Consider the following 25313-nt stretch of genomic DNA (forward strand, 5'->3'; position numbering starts at 1 on the left):
GGGTGGTGCATTCAATCCTTGAGGGGGCTATTTAGAGAACTGGGCTAAAAATGCATCTGGGGATTGGTCCTGCTTTGAGCAGGGAGTTGGATTAGTATGACTTCCTGAGTCATAGACTATCAAGGTTAGAAGGGACCTTAGGAGGCCATCTAGTCCAACCCACTGCTCAAGGCAGGACCAATCCCCAGACAGATTTTTACCCCAGTTCCCTAAATGGCTCCCTCAAGGATTGAGCTCACAACCCTGGGTTTAGCAGGCCAATGCTCAAACCACTGAGCAATCTCTCCCCCCATGGTCCCTTCCAACCCTGAGATTCTATGATAAGAGGCCCAACCTCTGGGTAAAATTCAGGGTGCACAGCACCTCTCAAGAGGTGCTCAGCAACTGATAAAATCAGAGTCAAAGTACTGGAGAACAGCTGCAGGCCACATTTCTGGGCTGTTTAGACTGTGCTTTGGGTGTCCCTACCTTACAAGACAACTCCTAGACCAAGCAAGAGACTCTTACTTTTCTTGTGGGTCTCTCACCCAGTTGCTGCTTGTATTCTAGTCTAAACAAAAATAAAAAATACAATCCAAAGACATAGGCTGCTGGTGAAACCTTAGCCCTATTGAAGTCAATGGCAAAACTCCTATGGCTTTAGAAGGCCCAGGATTTCACTCCTTTATTTCACGAGTTGCTGGGTGCAAGCAGATGCCTGCTTCAGGATCCCTGCGTTCCATGTCAGTGGCTGTAGAGTCTGTCCATGTGGAACAACTTGTAGGATCAGGGCCATAGTTTGAGACAAACAAAAAAAATGCAGTTTAGTATTGAAATACACAAGAAAGGCAGGAGACCTTCAGGGTTGCTGTAAGGCAAGTTAAACTTTGCCAAAAGATGTTAGAACTTAACACAGAGCTTTAAAATTTGCATAGGATAAGTTCTAGGGTTTTTTTTTTCAATAATTCGCCTTACAACTTTGAAAGTCTCCTGCTTTACTCATGCATTTAAAAGCTGAACAGCTTTTTCTGTGTTCCAAACTAAGTCAGAATGTCAGGTTGGTGTCTCCCTGCTCTACTCATAATTATATTTTAATACTCTGTAATCAAGACACTTTTTAAAAAAATGGTTTATTGGGGAGAATTGGGGTGTAATTAGAATGCATGTAAGATGACATTGCACTTTTCTCAATACGTTTGTTAACAATCTGTATCTAGAGGGTATTTCTGCATTGTTGGCCAGGTAGATTAGGCCCTATGCCTCAAAAAATATTGGGGGGGGGAAACGCAAATGCAGATCTATTCTGGTTTTGACCTGAATAATCTGCATTCCCTCCTCCTACCCAAATGCACTCTTCTGCCTGCAGAATGTTGTATTTTAGTAGCAACTTAAATTTCAAAGTCTTACTGCAGTATACTATAGGAGACGCTTTACCTTGGTAACTGTCATGGGAGATTACATAACCTGTATTCTTTATGCCTTGTAGCATTTTTCTATTCCTAAGGGCAGAAGAGATGCTTATTCCAGACAGAGGGGATATGAGGAATCAGCAGCAGACTACAGTGTTACATAAGCATAGAACTGCTCAGCTGAGCAAGTAAAGACATGTTGAATCTAACAGATAGGAGGAGACAGAGGGCCAGCACCAGTGCTAATGGGTTCTTGGGCTGCTGCCACATCCACACCACCAACACCAGAGGGCTTTATGCTCCACTAAAAGTACTGCTCACAGGAACCTGATTGGAAAAGCTTTGGAGCCCGACTGGAGCGGGTACACTATTTAAGCTGGAAAAAGACAGAAAATCATCTGTGCAAGAAGATGGATCTTGGTTTCCTGCAACAACATACTGTGCTGTCAACTACTTGACTCCCAGCCTTGTCCCCGACTTCAGTCCTGCCCTGCCCTGTTCCCTGCTCCTTTTTGCTGAGTCCAACCCTTTTGCTGAGTCTAATTCTCTGACTTTGATCCTGGGTCTGACTCTTGTCTCTGACTGGTTCTGACCCTTGGTTCCATTTCCTGTCTCCTGCTCTGACTACTAGCTCAGACTGCCCATGTCCCAGTCCCTGATAGCAACGGCCTCACATCTACTATACCACAAAGCATAAAAAATTACTTCGAAAGAGCCCTAAAACTAACACTTGACAAAATGCTTTGGTTCCAAATGAAAGTTTCCAGGTTCTATTCACTGATAAACATTAATTCATTTGGTGCTCGTAGCACAAAAATATGCTTAAAATTATAATAAATATATACTTTCTAAGGTGTATTGTGAGAGGAAAACAATGTTTAATCACAACATTCACTTCTGCAACTAATATAATGCAGTACATTAATGCCAGGAATATTGTACCCTACATCTTGGATGAAATCTACAGTATATAACAAGGTGGTTTTTTAGCAGGTGTATTGTTTTCCTGATTAATGTATGGTATTTGTCTCCAGGGGAATGGATACCTAGATGATGGATTAATATGATAACTGAATATTTACAGGTGGATATCTGACAGACTCCATGGTCAGTACCTCTAGAGTTATTTTCATGTACTAAATCAAATCCTGAACAAACAAGCAAAGCATGAATAAGTGATTTTTTACCCTAGGAATTACAAAAGATTGTGTGATGGGACATAATCCTCACCCCCAACCAGAAGTAGGACACTTCTTCAATCTGAGCATGTCCAGTTACAGCTGGGTATTAGGAAGAATAATAAATAGGGTCATTTGTTACCTCCAACGCATCCCATGGATTTCGTGTACCATGCTATGTGTGGCTCCTACTTTCTGACGTGCTAACAATATGCATCTCTGAGATAAGTGTGGGAGCTTTCTCCAGAGATCACCACAGTGTTTGTGATATGGAGTTCCTTTGCCTGGGTTCATGCAGATTTTATTCCCTCATGCAGCTGAGTCTCAGTGATGGATGTTTTGCAGTATCGTTCAATGGTAGCCCAGAGTAGGCACAAAATATGATACTACATATGTACAGGGTTTGCAGGTTAGGCTATTAGAATAGTCTCCTAAGAAAAATCATGGAAACCCCATTGCCTGAATAATTTAAAGTAAAACAAATCACTTATGACTATACTGAAGGCAACAATTGTGCTTTGGTAAGGTGATACACAGAGTATCCTACTGGAAGAGTAGCACCTGTTCTGACGCATGACTTGTTCAAGACTTTTCTTCTTTCTGCATCTCAGGCTACAGAAAACAAGAATTTGTGTAAGTAATTTTTAACACACAACTCTGCTACCAATAACATAGTTAACAATTAACAATACGCTGTCTTCCTAGAAATATAAATCCTCTAAATCCTTAATCAAATATGATATTGACGGCAAAGTTCAGATATACTTATAACAGATTTCCTTTTTCAGATAGGCTTTCTTAACCAGGGTTTCTGACGAATAAATAAATACAAGGTGCATTTGACATATGTAATGAACCTTTTTCTTATCCTGGGTGTAGGGTCTTTGCTTCATAAATACATTCATATTTACATATAAATGTTTTGTTACAGGAGTCACAGTGATGCCTGGAAGATATCAGTGTCACATTAAGGCGATAATACATGTGAAATCATTGTCATATATTGCTTATAGGCTGTTTTGCCAACAAACTGTTGCCTCCTAAAGGTAATCTTGCAGACACTCTGAAAGCTGCAACATGGGTTCTGAGTGGGATACTACCCATATAGATATTCTTCACATCAGTGGAGGAACCGATATGTTGAAGGCAAGATGGGTGAAAACAGATGTGCATACACCATTTGTCCTACTCAGTTGAGAAATCTTCAAGAACAATTTCTCTATATGAAAATAAAATCTATCTAGCACGGCCAGTCAGTGAGCTCAACGATCTAGTTATGCAGAGAAAAGCTGTCTGGCCTGGAAGCTGATTTATGTTATAGGCCAAACTGTCAAAAGCAGCTTCTACAATTGTACCTGCAAAGTTTCTGCACTCAAGTTTTTGTATATGCAAAACTTGGGTCTGCATATTCAAATACATATTATGAATGCAAACCTAGGTTTGGCACATGTTGAAACTTGAACATTAAAAACAACAGGCTCAGCTTTAAAAGCTGGGCTGAAGCCCCTTTGCAAATCCATATATGTGGCTTCTTGTGTCCAAAATCCAATAAATTTGAGAGGACTATTGTCCAAGGTAACAAAAGTCCAACTCATCCTATTACATAAAATTGTTTATAAATATGAGCAAAAATTAGGAGAGAAATAGATTGGTACAAAATGGGCTGTTTATTTTCAAAGAATGGCGATAAGGGGCCTTCAAGGCTCCTGGTAAAGTCATGCATTGGCATAACAAGCTGATTCTAGAAACGGGAGAAAGTGTTTACAGTTTAAATCACCAAAATGTTTTGATTGGTTAATTTTAATGGGAGAGGGTGCCTCCCCTTCTTTATCTGGGGTTGCACTAGATAGAAGTGGCGGCATGTGAGACTGAAAGGCGTGAGCTTCACCATCATGGCTGCCAATACCCTCACCATCTTCTGGAAGCCTGGGATCCACCATGACAGGGTGGGTCTTCACAGTTCCAATTCTGAAAGAATCCTTACCGGAGTAGGTCAGAGAGGGAAAACCAGAGAACATCACCAGCTTTGGCTAAATCCTGACAACCTTGCATGTGAGCCTTAGGGTCCTGGTGTCATATCCTCCCTCATGTGTCATTTTCCTTTCCTACCTTTTTTCTTTTCTTCATTCTTTCTTTTTGCCTCGGACTGATAAAAATTTGGCTTATTTGGCCAAGATAACTCCACCTTTTTCAACACTGCTGTGAGCCTGTGACCAGAAAGGCCAGCTAACAGCAATCGCCTGAATAGCCCAATGCCCAGGTCACAGAGTGGCTGATCAGACAGTGAGCTGGGCCTGTATTACTCCAACAGCGAGGATGTAAGTGAAAGTCAGTACCAGAAACAGAAGCTGCATTCTATTATTCTTTTATTTCCCCTATTGTATGCTTGTCTCATCTTAAAGGAACAACAGCAGCGGTTCTATGCCATCTAAAGTAACCTTTTCTCTCACCACCCGACCAAAAAAATAATAATAAAACAAGGAGTTAGGACTGTCTTTAATACCAATTAATACCATGTAAAAGACTCTCAAGTGTAATGGTGGTGGTGGGTTTCTCTATGTACTCCTTTAAGGGAGAGGGCATAAGGAATAAATAAAATAAAATAAAATACAAATTAATGCTTTACATTCCAAATACTTTAACTGTTTATCCTTCTTCTTCGGTGTCTTTTTTTAATAAAAAGTTTAAAAAATTGTAATGGTGGTTATTACAATGGGAGTAAGCCTACAATAACTCCACATGAAACCCTGAATCACACCTGACCGTTTAATGTTGTAACTGAACAAGCCTTCATTTACATCTTAACCCTAATTGGTCCTGAGATACCCATTTATCAACCCAACAGGACACATGTATCTTAGGGCTTGTTCACACTTTATTCCTGAGGGAATTCTGCGCCACTGCACATGTGCAGAATTTATGTCCCCTGCAGATTTCTTTGCTTACTCGCAGAAAAATGACTTTTTGATGGGGAAGCAAAGGGAAGCCACAAGAGCAGTCAAACAACCCTCCCCAGCAGTATGTTTTGGGCACACAAGGCATCTGGCAGAGAAGTAAAACACTGTGGGGCAGGAGGCAAGACTGGGGAAGACCCGGCTGAGCTGGGGAGGATGGGACTTCCTCTTCCCCTGCATGGGATTCAGGACTATGTCAGACCCACCCCCAAATTCCTCCCAGCTGTAGAAAGCTCTGTAAACTTCCCCCCCCCACACACACACTTCCTGCACCCATTGCTCCTCAGCTGTAGGGGGAGGGATCACTGTACAGGGAGCTGCTCCCCCATCCGCCCAACCCCCATGCATCCAGACCCCCTCATACCCAGACCCTCCTGACAAGCCTCACCCCCCCACACACACCCAGGACCCCCCGACAAGCCCCACTCCCCCTGCACCTGGACCACCCCAACAAGCCACCCATACCCAGATCCCCACCCTACCAAGCCCCAACCGGCTGCACCTGTATCCCCACCCCACTGAGCCTCACTCCCCCTGCATCTGGACCTCCCACTGAGCTCCCCACACCCAGACCCCCCTGCTGAGCTCCATCCCTCCCCCCAGACCTCTCCTGCTGAGCTCCAACCATCTTTATCTGGACCCCTCTGCAGAGTCCCATTACCATTGCACCTAGACACACACACCCCCGATTCCCCCACGGAGCCACTCGCACCCAGATTGCCCCACACAGAACCCTCTCAACCCACAACTGGATTCCCCCCAGGCTAAGCCCCTCCCTGCCCACACCTGATGCACCTGGCACAGAGGGGCAGGGCCCTGGGATGTTTCTGGGGCAGGCCCAGCCCTTGTGCTGTATTAGTTTTGGTGCAGCCTCACCACTGAGTCCATGTCCCGGGGTGGGGAAGCTGCACAATGATCTCCCATCTCTGTGCAGCCAGTGGCCTGTGCTCCCTAATGCCATGCTGGAGCCTCCGCATATATATGACAAATAAAATTTGCAGAATTTTAAAATACTATGTGCAGAATTTATATATTTTTTTGCACCGAATGTTCTCAGGAGTAACACTTAAAGGGCTACAGTGGGGCAGCTATGCTGCTGCAACACTTCAGTGAAGACACTACCTGCATTGATGAAAGGGCTCTTCCTGTTAGCATAGGAATTCTACCTCCCTGAGAGGAGAATTCTCCTGTTGACCTATTGCTGTCTACACCAGAGGTTAGGTCTGTTTAACTGTATTGCCAGGAGTGTGGATTTTTCACACCCCAAATTAATGTACGATTTCAGAGTAGCACCCATGTTAGTCTGTATCCACAAAAAGAACAGGAGTACTTGTGGCACCTTAGAGACTAACAAATTTATATACTGAGCTAATTTCCTAGTGTAGATCAGGCCTTATTAATTTGACACAATTAAACTTTTTCCTGCTGCCTTCACCCTGTTAGTTGCATAATTTCTTTTGCCTTAGTGACCAAGCTTTTCAAAACAGGAAACAGTGTTTTAGAAGGGAAAACAGGAACTAACTATAATTTAAATGGGAGATGACAACATGGTTAAATGATTAAGGCAGGGACATGGGTTCTTTTCCCACCTCCGCTAGACTCACTGTTTGAGCCTAGAAAAGCTACCCAAGCACACTATGCCTCAGTTTACTCACCTGCAAGATGGATATATGAGCTATTATAACACCACCTTGCTCTTAAGTAGAGCTCAATGTGCTTTACAAAGGAGATGGGTATTGTTAAACTAAGCCACAGGGAGGTGAAGCCCCTTGGTCACCCACCAGGCCAGTGGATTAACCGGGGACAACACCCAGGTGTCCTGAGTCTCGCCCAGTGCTCTACCCACTAGGGAACACCGCCTCCCTCTTTCAAAGCGCACTAAGCTAAAGGGCGACCAGGCTCCCTTATTCGGGGGGGAGCCTCTGCTCCCGACTAGCCCCAGGTGCAGACAAGCCCTAACCCTGCCTTTGTTCTGTCTAGTCGAGGTCTTTTCGCCAGGGGTTTCAGCGACTGTGTGGGTGGTGGGGGGTGTATGCGTGCGTGTGTGTCTCTCTCTCCTTCCGGCTTGGAGCGTCCACACCGGGAGTTACCCGGCACGACACCCCCGTGTGGCCGAGCGCTCCCAGCCCCAGTGTCACCGCAGGGGCCGAACCCAGCCCGCCCGGGGCAGCCCCACACGCTAAGCCCCCAGCCCAGGCCGGGCCCCGCACCCCATGCAGGCCAGGCCGGGGCCCGCCGCGCCCCCGCGCCAGGGCCTCCTGGGAAGGGGAGGCGGAGCCGGAGCCGCCCGCCCCGGGCCGCCTGGTGTCCCCGCAGCAGCGCATGTGCCGGGCCTGCTCCGCCCCCGCCGCCGCCTCGCCTCGCCGCCGCCCATGGCCGGGACGCGCTGGGTGCTGGGCGCGCTGCTCCGGGGCTGCGGCTGTAGCTGCAGCAGCTGCCAGCGCACGGGGGCCGCCTGCCTGCCCCTGCGCCCCGCCGCGGCCTCCGCCTCCGGCCTCTCGGGCCGCCGCCGGCTCCTGCTGCTGCTGGGGGCGGCGGCCGCGCAGAGCCGGGGCCTGCAAGTGGCGGTGGCCGCCGGCAGCCTGCCCAGCCCGGCCGGGCCCGGGTTCGGGGCCTTGCGGGGCCCGCTGCTGCACCAGGCCCACCCGGGGCGGAGCTACGGCCAGGTAGGGCGCCCCCCACCTCCCCCTCGGCCCGCACCTTCTTCCCCGGGGATCCTCCCCCCACCTTGGAGGGGGTCCCCAAAGGGGCCGCTGGCCTGCCCCCTCCCCCTTCAAATCTCGGGGGGACCCCAAAGGGAGGGTAACTGCCCCCCCCCGAGTGACCCTGACCCCCAATCTCTGGCCGATCTTGTGGGTGTTCCCCTGCCCCCAGATCTCTGCCCAAGTCCCTCTAAATCTGTTCCCATCTCTTCAGTCTGCAGGGGGGCTCCCATCCCTAGCCTGGGGGGGGTCATTCCCTTTTCCATCAACTCCCCTTTCTCTAGAGTCACTAGGGGCAATCTCTCACTAACTGGGGTCACTATCTTCTCCCTGGCACCCAGTCTGTGGGTGATAGAAGATTATCCAGAGGAGAGAGGCTGTTTTTCCCCCCTCATGTTCTTGTTCCTGTATTTCCCCTCTAATCTTTATTGGCCACTGCTTCTGTTTATACCCAGGAGGTCAGTGAAAAATCCATTTATTGGAGCCCTTATAGAGTTAAGAAGAAACTCCTGTCACTCTTGGGAGAACTCCCTTGCCCAGTATTGAAGGTCACCTCTGTTGCCTTCTCCATCATGCCTTGGCGGGGAGGATGTTCCTTATCTGAGGTGTTAAATACCCAGTGTCTTGTCAAGATAGCAAATTAGAAGCCACAGACTTTTTTTGTATAAGTAACTTCTCTACAATGCTGCTATTCTGTAAAAATGACTGTGAACTGTTGTATACAGGTTTTTTCCTGTATTGTGTCTAATTTCTTGAATACTGAGATTTGTGTAATGACCCTTTTTTTTTAATGATTAAGTGCCCAGTTATGCTAGATTTGTAGCATGGCATAAATGGTTTTCAGAGGAAAGTCTTGGGTATCCTGTTGCCATTAGGCAACTGGCTCAGGATACCTAAAATTAAGTTTCTCATTACCTGCTTAGCTCATTGATTTCACTATTCCTTCCATCCTTTCAGTGAGGAGGGTGTGGACTTTTCAATCCTATGTTTAATCTTTAAAAAAGAAAGTAAAATATAGTGAATTTTTCACAGAAACTGGGTCTGTGTTTGAGTTTGTAACAGAATATGAATGATCCAAGTCGTTTTCCCTTTTCTTCCAAAGATTTTGGGCACCTCTCAGTCATTAGGCATTATCTGTGGTGGAGACCCTGAAAAGCAGACTTTAAGATATAGTTCTTTTTGTTTGTCATTTACTACTACTGGGACTGAAAAAAGTCTTTATTAGGAGCAATCCTACAGTTTGACTGGGTAATCTAATAGACTGTTTTTATCTCTGTTTATTTCTCTGAACTGCTGGTGATAGCCAGCACAATATTCATTTAATAGTTTTAACACAGAAGGGAACTATTACTGAAACAAGTAGTTGAGCAGCTGTTATTTTAAAAAATAATACTCTCCTCTTTTTTCAAAGGATTCAAGTTCTTCATTTCAAGATGAGTATCCTCCACTCTCAGAGTATGAACCAACTCCATCCAAGACAGGAGAGGAAGATGATGTGTTTCTTATCCGAGCCCAAGGATTGCCATACTCTTGCACTGTTGAAGATGTGCTTAGCTTTTTCGCTGGTATAATATCTGGTTTTGTACGAGATGTGATGTGGTTGAATGTGTTTTTAAATATTAATGATTGACTCCAAAACACAAATCCTGTGTTTACTGTTCAGTTACATATTTATAAGTATTTGATATGGTGGAGCTATTTATTCTGTGTTCAGTCTCTCTCTGTCTCATAACGGTACAAATTAAGTCTGTCAAGCTATTAAAAGAATTAATTATGATTAAAAAATTAATCACTATTAATCGTGCTGTTAATAGAATACATTTATTTAAATATTTTTGGATGTTTTGTATATTTTCAAATATAACAGAATACAAAGTGCACAGTGCTCACTTTATATTTTTATTACAAATATTTGCACTGTAAAAAACAAAAGAAATGTATTAGTATTTTTCAATTCACCAAAGTACTGTAGTGCAATCTCTTTATCATGAAAGTTGAACTTACAGATGTAGACCTATGTACAAAAAATAACTGCACTCAAAAATAAAACTATGTAAAACTTTAGAGCCTACAAGTCCAGTCAGTCCTACTTCAGCCAATCACTTAGGCAAACAAGCTTGGTTATAATTTGCAGGAGATAATGCTGCCTGCTTCTTGTTTAAAGTGTCACCTGAAAGTGAGAACAGGCATTCACATGGCACTGTTGCAAGATACGAATCTTTAGTGCATCTGGCACGTAAATATGTCCCTTTGTGCTTCAACCACCATTCCAGAAGACGTGTGTCCACGCTGATGACAGGTTCTGCTCGCTAACGATCCAAAGCAGAGCGGACCGATGCATGTTCATTTTCATCATCTGAGTCAGATGCCACCAGCAGAAGGTTGATTTTCTGTTTTGGTGGTTCGGGTTCTGTAGTTTCTGTATCGGAGCGTTGCTCTTTTAAGACTTCTGAAAGCATGATCCACACCTCATCCCTCTCAAATTTTGGAAGGCACTTGAGATTCTTAAACTTTGGGTCAAGTGCTGTAGCTATTTTTAGAAATCTCAGATTGGTACCTTCTTTGTGTTTTATAGATCTGCTGTGAAAGTGTTCTTAAATAAACATGTGCTGTGTCATCATCTGAGATGGCTATAACAGGAAATATATGGCAGAATGCGTGTAAAACAGAACAGGAGACATACAGTTCTCTTGCAAGGAGTTCAGTCACAAATTTAATTAATGTATTTTTTTTAATGAGCATCAGCAGCATGGAATCATGTCCTCTGGAATGGTGGCTGAAGCATGAAGGAGTATAAGAATGTTTAGCATATCTGGCATGTAAATACCTTTCAGTGCCGGCTACAGAAGTGCCACGCAAATGCCTGTTCTCACTTTCAGGTAACATTGTAAATAAGCAGGCAGCAGTATCTCCTGTAAATGTAAACAAACTTGTTTGTCTTAGCGATTGGCTGAACAGGAAGTAGGACTGAGTGGACTTTAGGCCCTAAAGTTTTACATTGTTTTGTTTTTGAGTGCAGTTACGAACAAAAAAAAAATCTACATTTATAAGTTACACTTTCATGATAAAGAGATTGCACTACAGTACTTGTATGAGGTGAATTGAAAAACTATTTTTACAGTGCAAATATTTGTAATAAAAATAAATATAAAGTGAGCACTTTACACTTTGTATTCTGTGTTTTTAATAGAAATCAATATATTTGAAAATGTAGAAAAACATCCAAAAATATTTAATAAATTCATATTCTATTGTTTAACAGTTCAGTTAAAACTGCGATTAATTTTTTTAAATCGCAATTCATTGAGTGAATCGCATGAGTTAATTGTGCTTAATTGGCAGGTCTAGTACAAATAAATCATTTAACTTTATTTTTAGTTGTATTTTAAAATACACTCAAATTATTTGAATTACAAACACAAAAAATAAAAATTTGCCAACCAGGTAAGGCCTTGATGCTACAGTCTGATCCAAGTGGGGAGATCCTTGCATCCATGCAGAGCTCTGCCGGCTTCTATGGCACTCCACCTGGGTATAAATGCTCACCTGTTTAGAACAGATTGTAGGATCAAGGCCTTAAATTGATAACCAGTTGAAATTAAGGCAGTGTATGATCCTAGTTGTGTGATTGTGGAGATATCTATATCTCTACATAATGGCATTTACTGTCCTGTGTTTGATACACTGTAGTGTGCTGCTTAGGTGAAATTTTTATATAAGATCAGAATGTTAAGTTTCAATTGGATCAGCAGATTATGGTAAGGAAGAAACACAATAAATCAATATTGTGCTGTTTCCTTAACTGTATCTTTTGTGTGTAACTTTCTAGACTGCAGGATTCGAAATGGCGAGAGTGGGATACACTTCCTTTTAAACAGGGATGGCAAACGCAGAGGAGATGCTTTGATTGAACTAGAGTCAGAACAGGATGTGCAGAATGCCTTAGAAAAGCACCGGAAATATATGGGTCAGCGGTATGTGGAAGGTACGTTTAATCTATCTGTTTTGAAAGTAACCTACATATACACCTCTATCCCGATATAACGCTGTCCTCAGGAGCCAAAAAATCGTACCGCGTTATAGGTGAAACTGCATTATATCGAACTTGCTTTGATCCGCTGGAGTGCGCAGCCGCCCCACCCCCTGAGCACTGCTTTACCATGTTATATCCGAATTCATGTTCTATCGGGTTGTGTTATATTGGGATAGAGGTGTATTAAAACAGGCAAAGAATATTTTGGAGCAAAACTAAAGATATTACTGTGTCGTGGCGTTCATATGGCTGCAGTGCATTATGTATCCTCAGGGAATTCTGCACCCAACAATTCTGCGCACCATATTTTAAAATTCTGCAGAATTCTACATATTTTATTTGTCAAAATAACACAATATAATCATGCCATTTTCAATTATTTTGGTAGTTTATTTCAAAATACCTGTCAGCAAGTGTCTGTAACAATACAGACAACAACAAAAAAAGACTCAGGAGATGTTTTCTGACCAATAGTTTCGTTACTAGGTATATTAATACAGAACGTTGAGTAATTCATTTAAACTAGCATAGAGAAACGTATTTCCTGCATCCCTCAGAAACAATGCAAAGGCTTGAGGGAGTCAAGCGTGATGGGTGAGCCAAGGGAGAGAAGTAATTGCTGGAAAGAAGCCTGGGAGTGAACCTGAGAGTTGTTAGGTGTGGGTGGGAGAAGTATGGAACAGGATTTTGGGTTGTTTAGGAGCCGGGAGGAGTTGTTAAGGGGTTGCTGAGCCTCCCCCATGCAGACTCTCTGGCTGATCCTTAGCCTCTCCCATTCAGTCAGGCCCCTCTCTCCGTGTGTCCCTGCACTCCCCCACTCTATTCAGTCAGGGCACATCTGCCCGTCCCCTGTGTTTCCTGCACTGCCACTCCCCATTCAACCAGGCATCTCTGCACATTTCTCATGTAGTCCTGCACCTTCACTCAGCCAAGCATAGCTGCTCCTGTCTTCATCTGCCCCTGTGACCCCACTCAGCCATCCCCACTCCCACACTACAAGATCTATCATTTGCTGTGTGGCTTGCAGGTTCGAAGGTGATGCCTTTCCCCATCACATAGCAAGTCATAAACATTTCTCAGGAAACCCAAGCAAAAACTCCAGTTAAAGTTGAAAGAATCATATTGCTTCAGCCCAAAACCAAGAAAAGAATGTTTCTTCAGGGTGACTTTGTAGGAGTTGGGGTGCAAAGGAAAATATACAGTCTAATCTTGTCTTGTATTCTTTGCAGTTTTTGAAATACACAATGAAGATGTAGATGCCATATTGAAGAGTCTGCAGTCCAGTTCATCATCCCCTGCAGTTAATGATGGAGTTGTACGCCTGAGAGGCCTTCCTTACAGTTGTACTGAAGCAGACATTTCAGAGTTCTTTGCAGGTGACTTAAGACTTTTTCTTTTCAGCTAACATCTTCTAAATAATATCTTCTGCTTAGCTGATGTAAATTTGAGTTGTATAAATTCTCAAGTGCAATATGGTGATATCATCTCATGCTGTCTACAGGACATGTTAATACTTCTGGCTGTCTCAATTTCTGGGCTAACTGCACTTCTAACCCATCCTGGTCTGAGTGCATTCCTTCTCAGGCTTGGTGGCATCACACAGTTTTCCCACTCTCACACCGAGCCTTTGGCCGCAGTCCCCGGGTACTAACCATGATTAACTTGGCAGGTCCGATTTAAATTCAGAACCTGCTGCCTTCTTCCCTCCAAGGGCTGTGACCAGACAGCCTTCTTAAAGCAAACGGTTTCACAGAGTTTAAGGCCAGAGGAGACCACCAGATCATCTCATCTGACCTCCTGTGTATCACAGGCCGCCAGCACTGGTATGCTAAACCTAACAACCAAAATGAGACCAAAATGTTACATTCCACAAGAGACTAAACGACTGTGTGTCACAGGCAGAGAATAGGAAACCAGAAGCATTTCAGAGAAAAAGATCTTAAAACAATAAACCGACTGCACACTTGTCTGACAACCTTCTGCATGGGGATACTGACAGGTCTAAGCTTCCTGCTCACACCCCTACATGGCAGTCTCTGCCCTTAACTCACAAACCAGTTCACCTCTTTACTTCAGCCAGTGTGTCATCCTGCTCAGTCTTCTGATCACCCTCCTACACAGCTGCCAAGTCATTTTTTAACAGTTTATAACCCTTTGATCTTTTAGCTCCCAGCCGTGGTAAAACAAGCCTTGCAGCTCTGTAGGAAACACAAGGTTGTTTCCTTGAAGCCAGTATCTTTCCTGCTGTCTTTCCAGCATGTGCTGGGATGTGCCCTCGCTGAATTAAACCAGTATAGGTGTATAATAAACCTTTCACTAGCCCTACTATAGTTACACAGTCTATCCCAGTCACTAGGTCACCTACAGTATTGTTAACACACACATACACAGCAACTCCACATCTGCTGCTCTGGCATCCTCATAGTTGTGAAGAAAAGCTTCAGAATCTGGGCTGAGAGGACGGCAACAGCGCAGCAGTTACAAATTCTGCCGACAGCTTCTAGAAGAGGGAGGAGCAGCACCATTAGGACTTGGGATGCATGCCCAGCACTAAAGCAGTACAGAACTCTGCTGCTGAGGGTTGGCCCACGCTGATTGCAGAGAGAGTTGGCTTCCCTTCTGGGCTCTGCAGGATTGGCTTCCACTTTGTAGAGCCAAGATTAGGATGAAAATAAGATGCAAAAGTTAAGGCACAGAATAGATAAAATGGTGCCAAAATGAAATGTCACTGACGGTATATTGTGCACCTCTTCATAATATCATCACTCCTTTCTAATGTAGTTTGAGCATTGAAATAGTTAACAATGTTGATATTTAAATGATCCTCACTAGGCATCTTAGTTAACACATGGTTGAGATGAATGTGACATTCTCAGAGCCACTGTTTCAGGCTGTCTGCAAACTCAGGCAGATGTTGCTGTCTCACCTTCAAAACATGAACAGAATGTGTTTAAAGTTATAACAGTTAGATATCGTAGTTAACGAATATAATGGAGAACAAGATGACTGCCCTCGGGGGGGGGGTGGGGGGGAATCAGGTGAGCAACTCAGCCCAACCTGGTCCATTTCAAGCCTTGGCTTAGAGATAGTGTGGAGTTTTAGAAGCTCTAGGGTCTGTCAGACATCATGATTATTGTATCTCTGGCTTCTCTAGAGTGTGGCAGAAAGGATTGCACATTGGAAAAATGATTAATCATAATTTAAGTATGGTTGAATACTTCCCCTGACTTCTATGTGGGCTGCTAGAAATTGAGAATAAGACTGTTCCTTTCAGCTGAGCACCTGCCAGCTGTAGTGTAGGGATAACTTGTTCATGTGCTTTAGGTCCTCTGTCCTTAAACAACCAACCCTAAACGGAAGAATGTAGAGAATTGAAGTAGTCATAGAGAATAAGTAGTCACTTATTTTCCCTTTGAAAACTCAGGCAGACCAACATTTCAGAGAGTAAAGCTCATATAAAAGTAAAATTTATGTACAAATCAAGGAAAAGGTAGAAAAGGAATAAGTTTAAAAAAAAATCCAAAACATTCAGTATTTGATCAGTTCTATTCAGGGTGACTTGAACTGTCAGTTCAGAAGTAGGTACGGTTTCATCTATTTAAACAAGAGAAGGAAGACTGCACATGCTACAGCTCACATAGAAAATGCTTTTTTTCCCCCCCTAAAGGTTTGGATATAGTTGAGATGACTTTTGTCATGGATCAGAGAGGAAGAAGGAAAACAGGAGAAGCTTTTGTGCAGTTTGCCGCACCAGAAATGGCAAATCAAGCCTTGTTAAAGCATAAGGAGGAAATTGGGAACCGGTATGTGTTTCAGTGTGGTTAACTAAGTGTTTGTGTACATTATGATTTTAATCTAAGGATACAGAATAACTTAAAGCTTGTGGACATAAACAGTGAACAAACATAACTGTCTACCTTTGTTCCAAATTGCTCAACAGTATGCTCTTTCACTCTCCGTCCTTGCTTTTCCCCAGTCATACATGCTAGCTTGAGTGTCGTTTGAAACATTTTGTGCAGAGTGGAGACTTGGTGAGATTTTTTTGATGTAGTATTTAGAATTCTTAAGGGAATTGGATGTTTCATAGACAGTGAAGGGGGAAAGAAGCCTCTGGGACATGTAGTCCATTACTCTGCAATAATCTGGGATTCTGGCTTTAACAGTGCCCATCTAATTTAAATGAGAACATTATGGAATAATTTGCAGGAGGATGGGTAAAGCATCTGCTGGGCTGGGATAGTCTTTCCAAGGCAGTTTTTTTGATGCCTGCAATTAGGTGGAATCTGGTGCATGCCAAATAAAAAACATGTTCTAAAGCGGTCTGAGTCATCCCTGTCAGAGGTATCCAGACAGTATCAAGAGGGAGGAGTAACAAACTGGGAGGTGTCTGCTTCCCCTTCAATTAGAACATGGCTTGACAAGTATATTCTATCAAAATTCTTTCCTAATATTTAACATATTTCATTTTCCTTCTGTTTAGTATTTGTAGATGGTTGTCATAGCTACCTTTCTCTGGGTTTTATGTTACCTTATTTTCACCTGTAAATAATATATGCTAAAACCTCGAGCGTCTTTGCTCTCCTTTGCATTTCCTGCACTGTGTCAGTTATCTGTAATGAAGAGATCTTAATTGTATACAATACTGAGCATGGCTTCACCAACATAGGATTGTTGCCTCTGTCGTTACATATAAAATCCTTACTAACACAGCCCAGGATAACAGCTTTTTTCTTTTTGTAGTTTCGGCATACTGATAGCCTCTAATTTGACATCCCTCATCCGTTCTCTCCCCTAGATTTTTCTTCACATTACTGCTTTCTATATCCCCAACTATAACTAGGAACAGACTAATTTAGCAATTGTGGTTAAACACTGTTGGGGCCAACTTTAAATACTGTTTGGTCCAGCCTGTGTGAACAGGACCAAATAAGGATTTAATTAGGTTCTTAATAACAGGGTAACCTACCTAGAGGCCTAGGCTATTTTGTGATAACTTCTCCCCTTTCATATAAATGGGGCCCTATTAGTGTGCCTTGATGTTGCAGTTCATCTTGGTCTGTTTTTCTGAACCCTTCTATTTATCTAAATTGTTACCCCATTCATTTTCACTCAGTTCTTTAAAGATTGGGCTCCCTGGCAATCATCTTCCACTCTGTTCTTGAGCCCCGACTTGCTGGAGGATTCTCTGCAGCTTGAGGTCTTCAAACCATGATTTGAGGACTTCAGTAACTCAGACATAGGTTAGGGGTTTGTTCCAGGAGTGGGTGGGTGAGATTCTGTGGCCGGCATTGTGCAGGAGGTCAGACTAGATGATCATAATGGTCCCTTCTGACCTTAAAGTCTGAGTCTATGAGACTAATTTTGTATAATCTACATTTCAATAATTAATTGTTCTTCCTTTTTAATATTTCCTTGTGTTACATCTAATAGACCTTAAATTACTAAAAGAGAAAGGACATTCTAAGTGACTTTCCACTGTCCATGCATCTTGCATCTCTCGGTTTAGCCACTGAAAATAGACTAGATGGTTTGTTTTCCTGCACCGGTACAGTGCTGATCCACTGGGATTTATGCACCAAAACGTACATTTTGGTTCTGAATTAAGTTGTCGTCCTTTTAAACACTGAAGTAGACTCCATTTACGAGACTGTAGACTAAAGATCTTGTCCACACCAAATTGATGTTCTATTTGGCTTTTATTATCATGACTGTTGCACAGAAATGTGGATGGTCTCTTCTCTGATGGCTCCTAATGTCCCTGGGGCTATCTCTGGGTTCCTCATCTTCCTGAATATTCTTTGTCTCTTAGAAGCCCTTCTGAAGGGGCTCAGCACATTTGATTGCCATTTTCCTGATCTCAGCACTCCCATTTAACTGCTCTAGGACTTAGTACCTTGGATTGCATGGTACCTAATAGCTTGTAAGATTTAAAGACCCAGAATGGTTAAAAGGCTTGCTTAGGGCCTTTTGATGGTTTTATTCAGGTAGAGAAGTATGTAAGGAGGGACACTGAGAGGTCCAATGTTGGTGCATTTGTTCATTGAAGGATGAGGGCTGTAATTTTACAGTAGATTTCAGTTAGGATAAGACACTTGTCCATCTTATGCTTGCATCTTTTACCCTGATTAATTTGATTCTGGATCCTTTGCAATTACACTGTTTATGGCCCAACCAGTTTTGTATCAAAACCTCAGTGTTTCTAGCTAAACTTTTTAATTCTAGGCAAGACTGTGCTGAAAGCTTTAATGAAATTTACATGTATGAAATCAGTGCATGCCATTGGAGCACCACGCTTGCAATTATATCAGCTGAAGAAAGTGGTTCATCTCATGCTCTTTGGAACTGTGCTTGTTATGTATTGATCATGACATTTTCTTCTTCATGCTTTCCTAACTTATTCTGCTATTTTTAGTACTGAACTGGTCTGTAGGAATGCTGCAAATGTTAAGACCATTCAAGTGGCTACATAGAATCAATTGCAGGGTTTTAGAATCCCATTAACACTTGAAATCACTGTGACCATTTTGGATTTACTCTGGAGAAGCGGCAAGTAGTTTCTAAAGCTTTAAAAGGTTCATTTTAAGTTGCAGAGTCAGGCTTACTAGGTGCAATTGAAAACTTAGCTTTAAGATGATGGTCCAGAAATCTCTGCTGCTTAATGAATCTCAGGGTAGTTGCAAGTTGTGTTGCGTGATTTCGAACTCCCACAGAGCAGCATCCAGTGGGAACTGTGATAGCACTGCACTTGAAAGTAATTGAACATTACCATGTAATCCTTTTTCCTTTTAAATCTAGATATATAGAAATATTTCCAAGTAGGAGGAGTGAAGTTCGAACCCATAGCGGTTTGTACAGGGGGAAGAAGATGAATACTTATCCAACTACTAAACTGATAAAAGAATCAGAATCAGTCTTTGAAGAAAATGATTTGGGTCAGCCCCTAGGACTGACTACAGCTTGTGAAAGTGAAAAAGAAAATGGTAAGTTCTTGCTTGTTGCATTTGTTCTTTGAAGCACCTTGGCATATACTCTTGCTTTTGTCTGCACCATGTACACATGCATACAAACTGTTTTTATGGAAGAGTGTAATGTTGCAAGTACTAATACTGCTTTTGTTCATTTGTGAAGAATCTTATAGAGAAATGATTGAAAAGCCTCGGGATGCTTCAGAATTCGGGAGTACCTCATCACCGCTGCATTTTGTCCATCTGAGAGGTCTGCCTTTCCAAGCTAGTGCCCAAGACATTGTAAATGTACGTTACAATACGATCACGTGAATATACAGCATTGGTGATAATTTAAACCCTGATTACACTTTGAAGAGTATCAATCTTTTGTGCTATAAATATTTTAATGCTGCCTAATTTCCAGGTGGATTGCATGTGGAAACAAGGGATGTTTTAAAGAGTTGAAGGACAAAATTCAGACACATTGTGGGGGATGGTAGGTGGGCGCAGACATCAAGGGATGGGTGGGTAGAACAGGTTCAATAGCTAATTAAATCCGTATACTTAAAGTGCCCCACTTACTGCTGTAAATTTAACTTTTGGTAAATGTACATATAATTTCTGCCTTGGAGTGTGAACTTCCCCATCCTAAAAAATCCTCTAACTCTGTTACAAGTAACGTGGCTTGTGCTATCTGAAGCTGTAATACAGGTTATTCCATAGCTGAGTTTTCTGTCTTGCATATTTTATTTAACATTTATGGTTCAATAGAGCCTAGACACCTCAACTAGGTTGGTGTGCCATTGTGGAAGGCATTGTTCAAATTATCTGTTCTAAATTGCTGCCAGGCCTTGGTTTTGTGCTAAATAATTTGAGCTAGTACTGCTATTAGCAAAAGGCCATAGCGTGGGGGAAAGGTAAAACTAATTTCAACTCCATGAGCAGCAGCAGAGCGTGAAGCTTCACTAGGAGAATATTTTTTGGGTAAAGATGTTACAAACAAAATAGACTATTGTGCTTTCTTCTCCCCATTCTATCTTGCAGGTGTTTTGTTAAGAGAACTATAGGAACAGATTTTTACAATAGCTTAAGGCAAACCACTGTGCGTGACTGTGCTCTTGTGTACATGTTCATGCCAGATCTTTTAAATAAACTTCTCTACAGATCAATCAAAAACCCTTGTTTTAAAACTGAAAGGGTTTGATAAGATTTGTCCGATATAACCAGCATTTGTCCCCATGTTTAGCTGTAAGCATGGCTATGCAATGGATACAGCTGATGATTTTTTTTTTTCTGGTGAAAAACAAAAGCAAGCACTTCCTCAAAACAAAGTAGAATACAGTTCATCTAAATAGAGGTAGGCAACATGGAGTTTATTCTGACAAGCAAGATACGTCAATGCAAGGTGATGCATATTGGGGCACATTAGCAAATTTAGTCTAAAAGGTTTTTAGAATAAAATGATTCTAGATATGATCATAGATAAATGATTGTACTTATCTAAGCAGCATCATATTTAACTGACACCATTTTATTTCAACTTGGGTATTGCCTTTATAGCGAGAAACCAAGTTGTAACAAAATGGTCAGCTAACTTTTATGCTGGAAGGAATCTTGTATAGAAGTGGAATTAAAAATGGTAACCAACTGTAAAACATTTTAATTCTATCAAATAGGAGTTCCCAAGATTTGTTGAATTATTACCACTGCAATAAACTTGTAGAATTAAACTACATAGCTTACCTCCTCCCTGTTGCTCCATCTCACCTTTCAGTTTGACTCTTAACTGCTAGCCATATATACTTGAGCTTTCACTTAGATTTTGTTTTCTTTAGTTTTTTGCTCCACTGAAACCTGCAAAAATCACCATGGAATATAATTCCAATGGAAAAGCTACAGGAGAAGCAGATGTACATTTTGAGACTCATGAAGATGCAGTTGCTGCTATGGCCAAGGATAGGTCACACGTGCGTAAGTAATGCCTGCATCTTTTTCTGCCATGCATTATTGCTGTTGAGCCCGGTAGTGCCAGTCATCTGGAACATCTTGTCAGGCCGTGGGCTGTCTACTGATCATGTAGTACGGAGCACCTTTCAAGTGTTAGGCCTTGAATTGTTCAGGCCTGAAATGTTTAACTCTACTCAGTGTGACTGTTACATGCACTATATAGACTTACCTTTTTTTTATTATTATTATTCAGAAACTTTATAAACAAACATTTTGTAATTATTCCCCAGAGCATAGATATATTGAATTATTCCTGAATTCATCTCCAAAAAGAAAACAAGATTGCTAGTGACAGTGGCACAAACCCAAACTAGGTAAGTATATTAACCATCCTCCCCTCCTTGGTATGCTGTTTCCAAAGATGGACAATTTGACCCTTATTTCATAGGCTTACTTGTATAGCACAGTGCCAGGATGCAGAACATTAGCTATTGAAGACAAGTAGCTTAAAGTCAAAATCTAAGTCTAGAATTTTCAAACAACCCTACTTAAAGTTAAGCATCTAAATTTATAATGAATTTGTCATAGATGTCTTATTGCAGGCACCCAAATTTGAATATTTTGACCTAAGGACCCCACCCAATTCCTGATGAACATTCTTTTCACATTAATGGAGTTGGATCAGGCCCTCATTTAGACACCACTCAGTAAAGCATGATAGAACTGAGTGGGATGCTGTGGTACATCAGACTCTTTACAGCTGGACAGACATTTATCAGACTCTCCAGTTAAGCAGTGACCTTGTGCTGGAATTCAGGTTTTAAAGGGCACCCCCCCCCCCCAAATCCCCTGATTCTCTGACTCCTGTGGAAGGTGAAATGAAAGTCTAGGCTCATAAGTTTCTCAGTTGTGAAACCAATTTTTGTGAGCCAAGTAACTGAAAAATGTATTGATCATTTCTACAGCAGTGGAGTGGTATGAGAAGCAAACCTCGTAACCCTTGATTGCATTTGAAATAGCTGACTTGTTCAACATATTTACTTAGTGACACGGGAGACACATTGTTTACATAATGGGTGATGGAACTGGGCAAATGAGAGAATGTAGGGGAGGGAGCAATCTTGACAGACTTGATTCTGAGGAAGCTGGATCAAAATTTGTTTACTTAAGAAAATTTCTTTTAAAGCTTTTCATGATAACAGCTGGCTTTGTCAGTCATCCTTTAAAAGCCCATGTCGTAGCTGTGCATGGACTGTGAGCCTGCTATGTAAAGTGCACCTGACAGAGAACCATCATGAGCTTTGTTCTAGCACTGAGGTGGGAGAAAGCAAGATGCTCCACAGGAGCATGAGCATGATACTTGGATCATCTGAGCCAAGAAAAAGGGGTGGAGATTTAACATATGCAGTTGAAGTTTTTGCTGATTGAAGCCTATTTAACCTGATGAAATGTAGTTGCCTGTAGTGAACACCTGGGGCTGCTGTCCTGCTGCAGGGAGTTTGTCCTCCGGCTATAGTGCTCAGAGACAATTGTAGATTCTTCCCTTAAATGTCTTCTGCAGAATATAAATTTTGGCTTTATTTTTTTAAATAACTTGTTTTTGATTGAGTATTCCCTGCATAGAAGCGGGTTCCCATCTCTCCCTCCCTTCGCTTTCCTAGTCTGAGCTCTCTAGTAAATGCAGTGGAAGATGGAACCCTCTCAAGTGGTACATTGATTAGGTTGGAGGTAAGGGACTAGCTGAGTTTCAAGGCTTTAATCTTCCTTGCCACGTGTAGCAATGCTGGCCAGGTACAGGAAAAAAAAGCCCTTTTTTTTTGAAATTCATTTTGCTTTTCACAGCGGCGAGCTCATCATCACAGGGTGACCACGCACAGCTCATCAGCACAGTTAACAATGCAGTCTCCTGAGAATCGAAATTTGAAGAATTTCTAAGGCTATGACTGCTAAAGGCCACAGCAGGGACAGAAACAAAGAAGCAAATGGAAGGTCAGGGGGAAAAAACAAAAAACATGGCTGCATGAGCTGCATTTGCTGCAATTTTTGAGGCTGCGCACACCCACCCCCACCTGACTGTGTGGGGTGGGTAAATCTCTGCCATGTCTGGGATTATGCAGACGGGGGGAAGATGAAAGGAAAGAAGAAAGAGAAGACCCGCAGAGAGCACACAGCACTCCGTGACCCCCAGCAGCCAGGAGCTTTGCAAATAGCAAACAGTTTTTTTAAAGCTTTTTTTTTGATTTTGATTTGCTGAGGACTTGGGATGATGCATTTCAGACAGTATAGTTACTTAGAAAAGTTTGTTAACATGTCCGGATTGAGAGGAAATCCTCCAGGGACATCTCCTTGGCAGAAGGTTTCTGGGCAAGGCATCCTTGTTCTGGTTCTGGTAGGACACTTGCATGCATCATGCATGTAGCAAGTAATCAGGTATCATCATGCGTGCAAGCAAGCAGCGCGTGGTCCCGGGGGACTGCTGGCATTCAAAAAGAAGCCTCTTTATCTTGTTCTCTTATCCTCAGCAAAGTGATATATCGTCAGGATAACCTGGTTAAAAATCAGGAATGAAATGCGATGATCTTTTCTGTTTTCACCGGGGGATCTTCCCCCCCAAGCGGACGGACAGTGGGTGGGGGGGGGGGAAGGTTGTTGATTAGCAGGTAATCACTGAGACAGGCTTGGCGCAGCTGAATCCTGATGCCTCCTGACCTGTGTGTCTGTGTCTGTGAGATGCAAGCAGCCAGAGATGCAAAGCAGTCAAAAATTAAGATGAAAAAGCATGTGCACATGGGTATGTATAATTGCTCAGTTGTTTTGTGTATAGAACAGTAACCATTGTTCTGTAAATTCTGTCTTATTAATCTCTTTATCTCCCTTTCATGTTTGCTTTTTTTCCCTTCTCCCTCCCCCTCTCCCAAGCAAAGGCAGCACAGAAAAGGAAAGGAGAGGAGAAAGAGATGAGATGTTCTCAGATATTATGGAGATTACGCAGCTCATGAATGAAAATGATGATCTGGTTTCGTGGCGGAATTTCAAAGAAGGACACAGGTGAGAGTGGGTGGAGGAGGAGGGGAGAGGGGGACAGGGACAGGGAGGGAGGAGAGAGAGAGAGAGAGGGGGGGCAGGAGCAGAAAATCAGTGGCGGGGCGGAGATCAATCGGTGGCGGGATGCAACTCTGGGGCTGCTGCGTTGATCAAACTGACATGCTCAGGCCGTGCCGCTGCTGCTGCCCCTGCCCACCCTCCCCCTCCCCTCCCCCCTCCCCCCCTCCTCACCCAGGCGGCAGAACGGGAGGGGGGGAGGCCTGCACCCGCCTCCCCCCCCCCGTGGACCCCCCCCCCAGAAGGATGCCGTTACTTTTTTTTTTTTTTTTCTTCCTCTCTCCTCCTCCCCTCCTCCTCCAGCACACTTACTTCTCTCCCTCTTTTATAATGAAAAAATAAAGAATTAATGCTTTGGGACTCAAATCAGGGGGGTTGGGTGTTCATCAACAAACACAGCAGTCACACTGGACACTTGTGCCATACATAGCTTGAAGACAACCTCCACTACTGCTTTTGTTACTTGAGGAAGCAGTAAATGTTCTACACTTGCACTACACATCTCCTGTGAAGTCTTACAAGAGTATTTAGTACCATCTATGATCTCTTTACTGTGCATGGTGGTGAGCAGTCTGGTTGAAAATGGGTTAATTTGCAGAGCGTGATTTGGATCAGCTCTGTGCTTGGATCTCCTCCACTTCCACAGACTTGTCAAGAGAACCTGCTTATTTAGTGATGGCTTAATTTAGGTAAGCTTTGAGTGCTCCTCACAAGTGAAGAGTTGTAGTCATTCTTGTTGAGAGCTATGTACAGTAGAGAACTCTCAAATAACAAGGGGTGGAAGAAAAAGTTAGCATTTGGCAATTGAGAGCTTCTGATACCCAAATCCGTAACATTTTTTCCTTTTTCTTTTCAGGATGAAGCAAGAACGTGTTTGCTTATCATTCTTGGAGGTAGAATACAGCTGCTCTTGTTCAGTAGCAAAGAAACCATAAACATTGTTTTTTCAAAGGCAATTCAGTCTGTATCTAAAATTATTCAGTATGGGTTTGTGTAGTAAAGCGCACAATAAACTGTGTTCACACTGTGGAATTTGTCTAAAAACAGAATTAAGGTTGAATC

The 25313-nt window shown here is 42.7% G+C and overlaps 1 protein-coding gene across 1 annotated transcript; it reads left to right on the forward strand.

Annotated features, from left to right (window-relative positions):
- The first annotated feature begins 7564 nt into the window (after positions 1-7564).
- GRSF1 (G-rich RNA sequence binding factor 1) lies at positions 7565-25283 on the forward strand. The gene is made up of 10 exons (XM_039539546.1): positions 7565-8186; positions 9634-9787; positions 12052-12207; positions 13485-13631; positions 15923-16058; positions 19051-19235; positions 19384-19508; positions 21038-21173; positions 21440-21523; positions 25108-25283. Exons 1-9 carry the CDS (start codon positions 7734-7736, stop codon positions 21496-21498), a joined length of 1551 nt encoding a protein of 516 aa, XP_039395480.1. The 5' UTR covers positions 7565-7733; the 3' UTR covers positions 21499-21523; positions 25108-25283.
- The last annotated feature ends 30 nt before the right edge of the window (positions 25284-25313 follow it).

The sequence above is a fragment of the Mauremys reevesii genome, linkage group 5, assembly GCF_016161935.1.
Source record: "Mauremys reevesii isolate NIE-2019 linkage group 5, ASM1616193v1, whole genome shotgun sequence".
NCBI lineage: Eukaryota > Metazoa > Chordata > Testudines > Geoemydidae > Mauremys > Mauremys reevesii.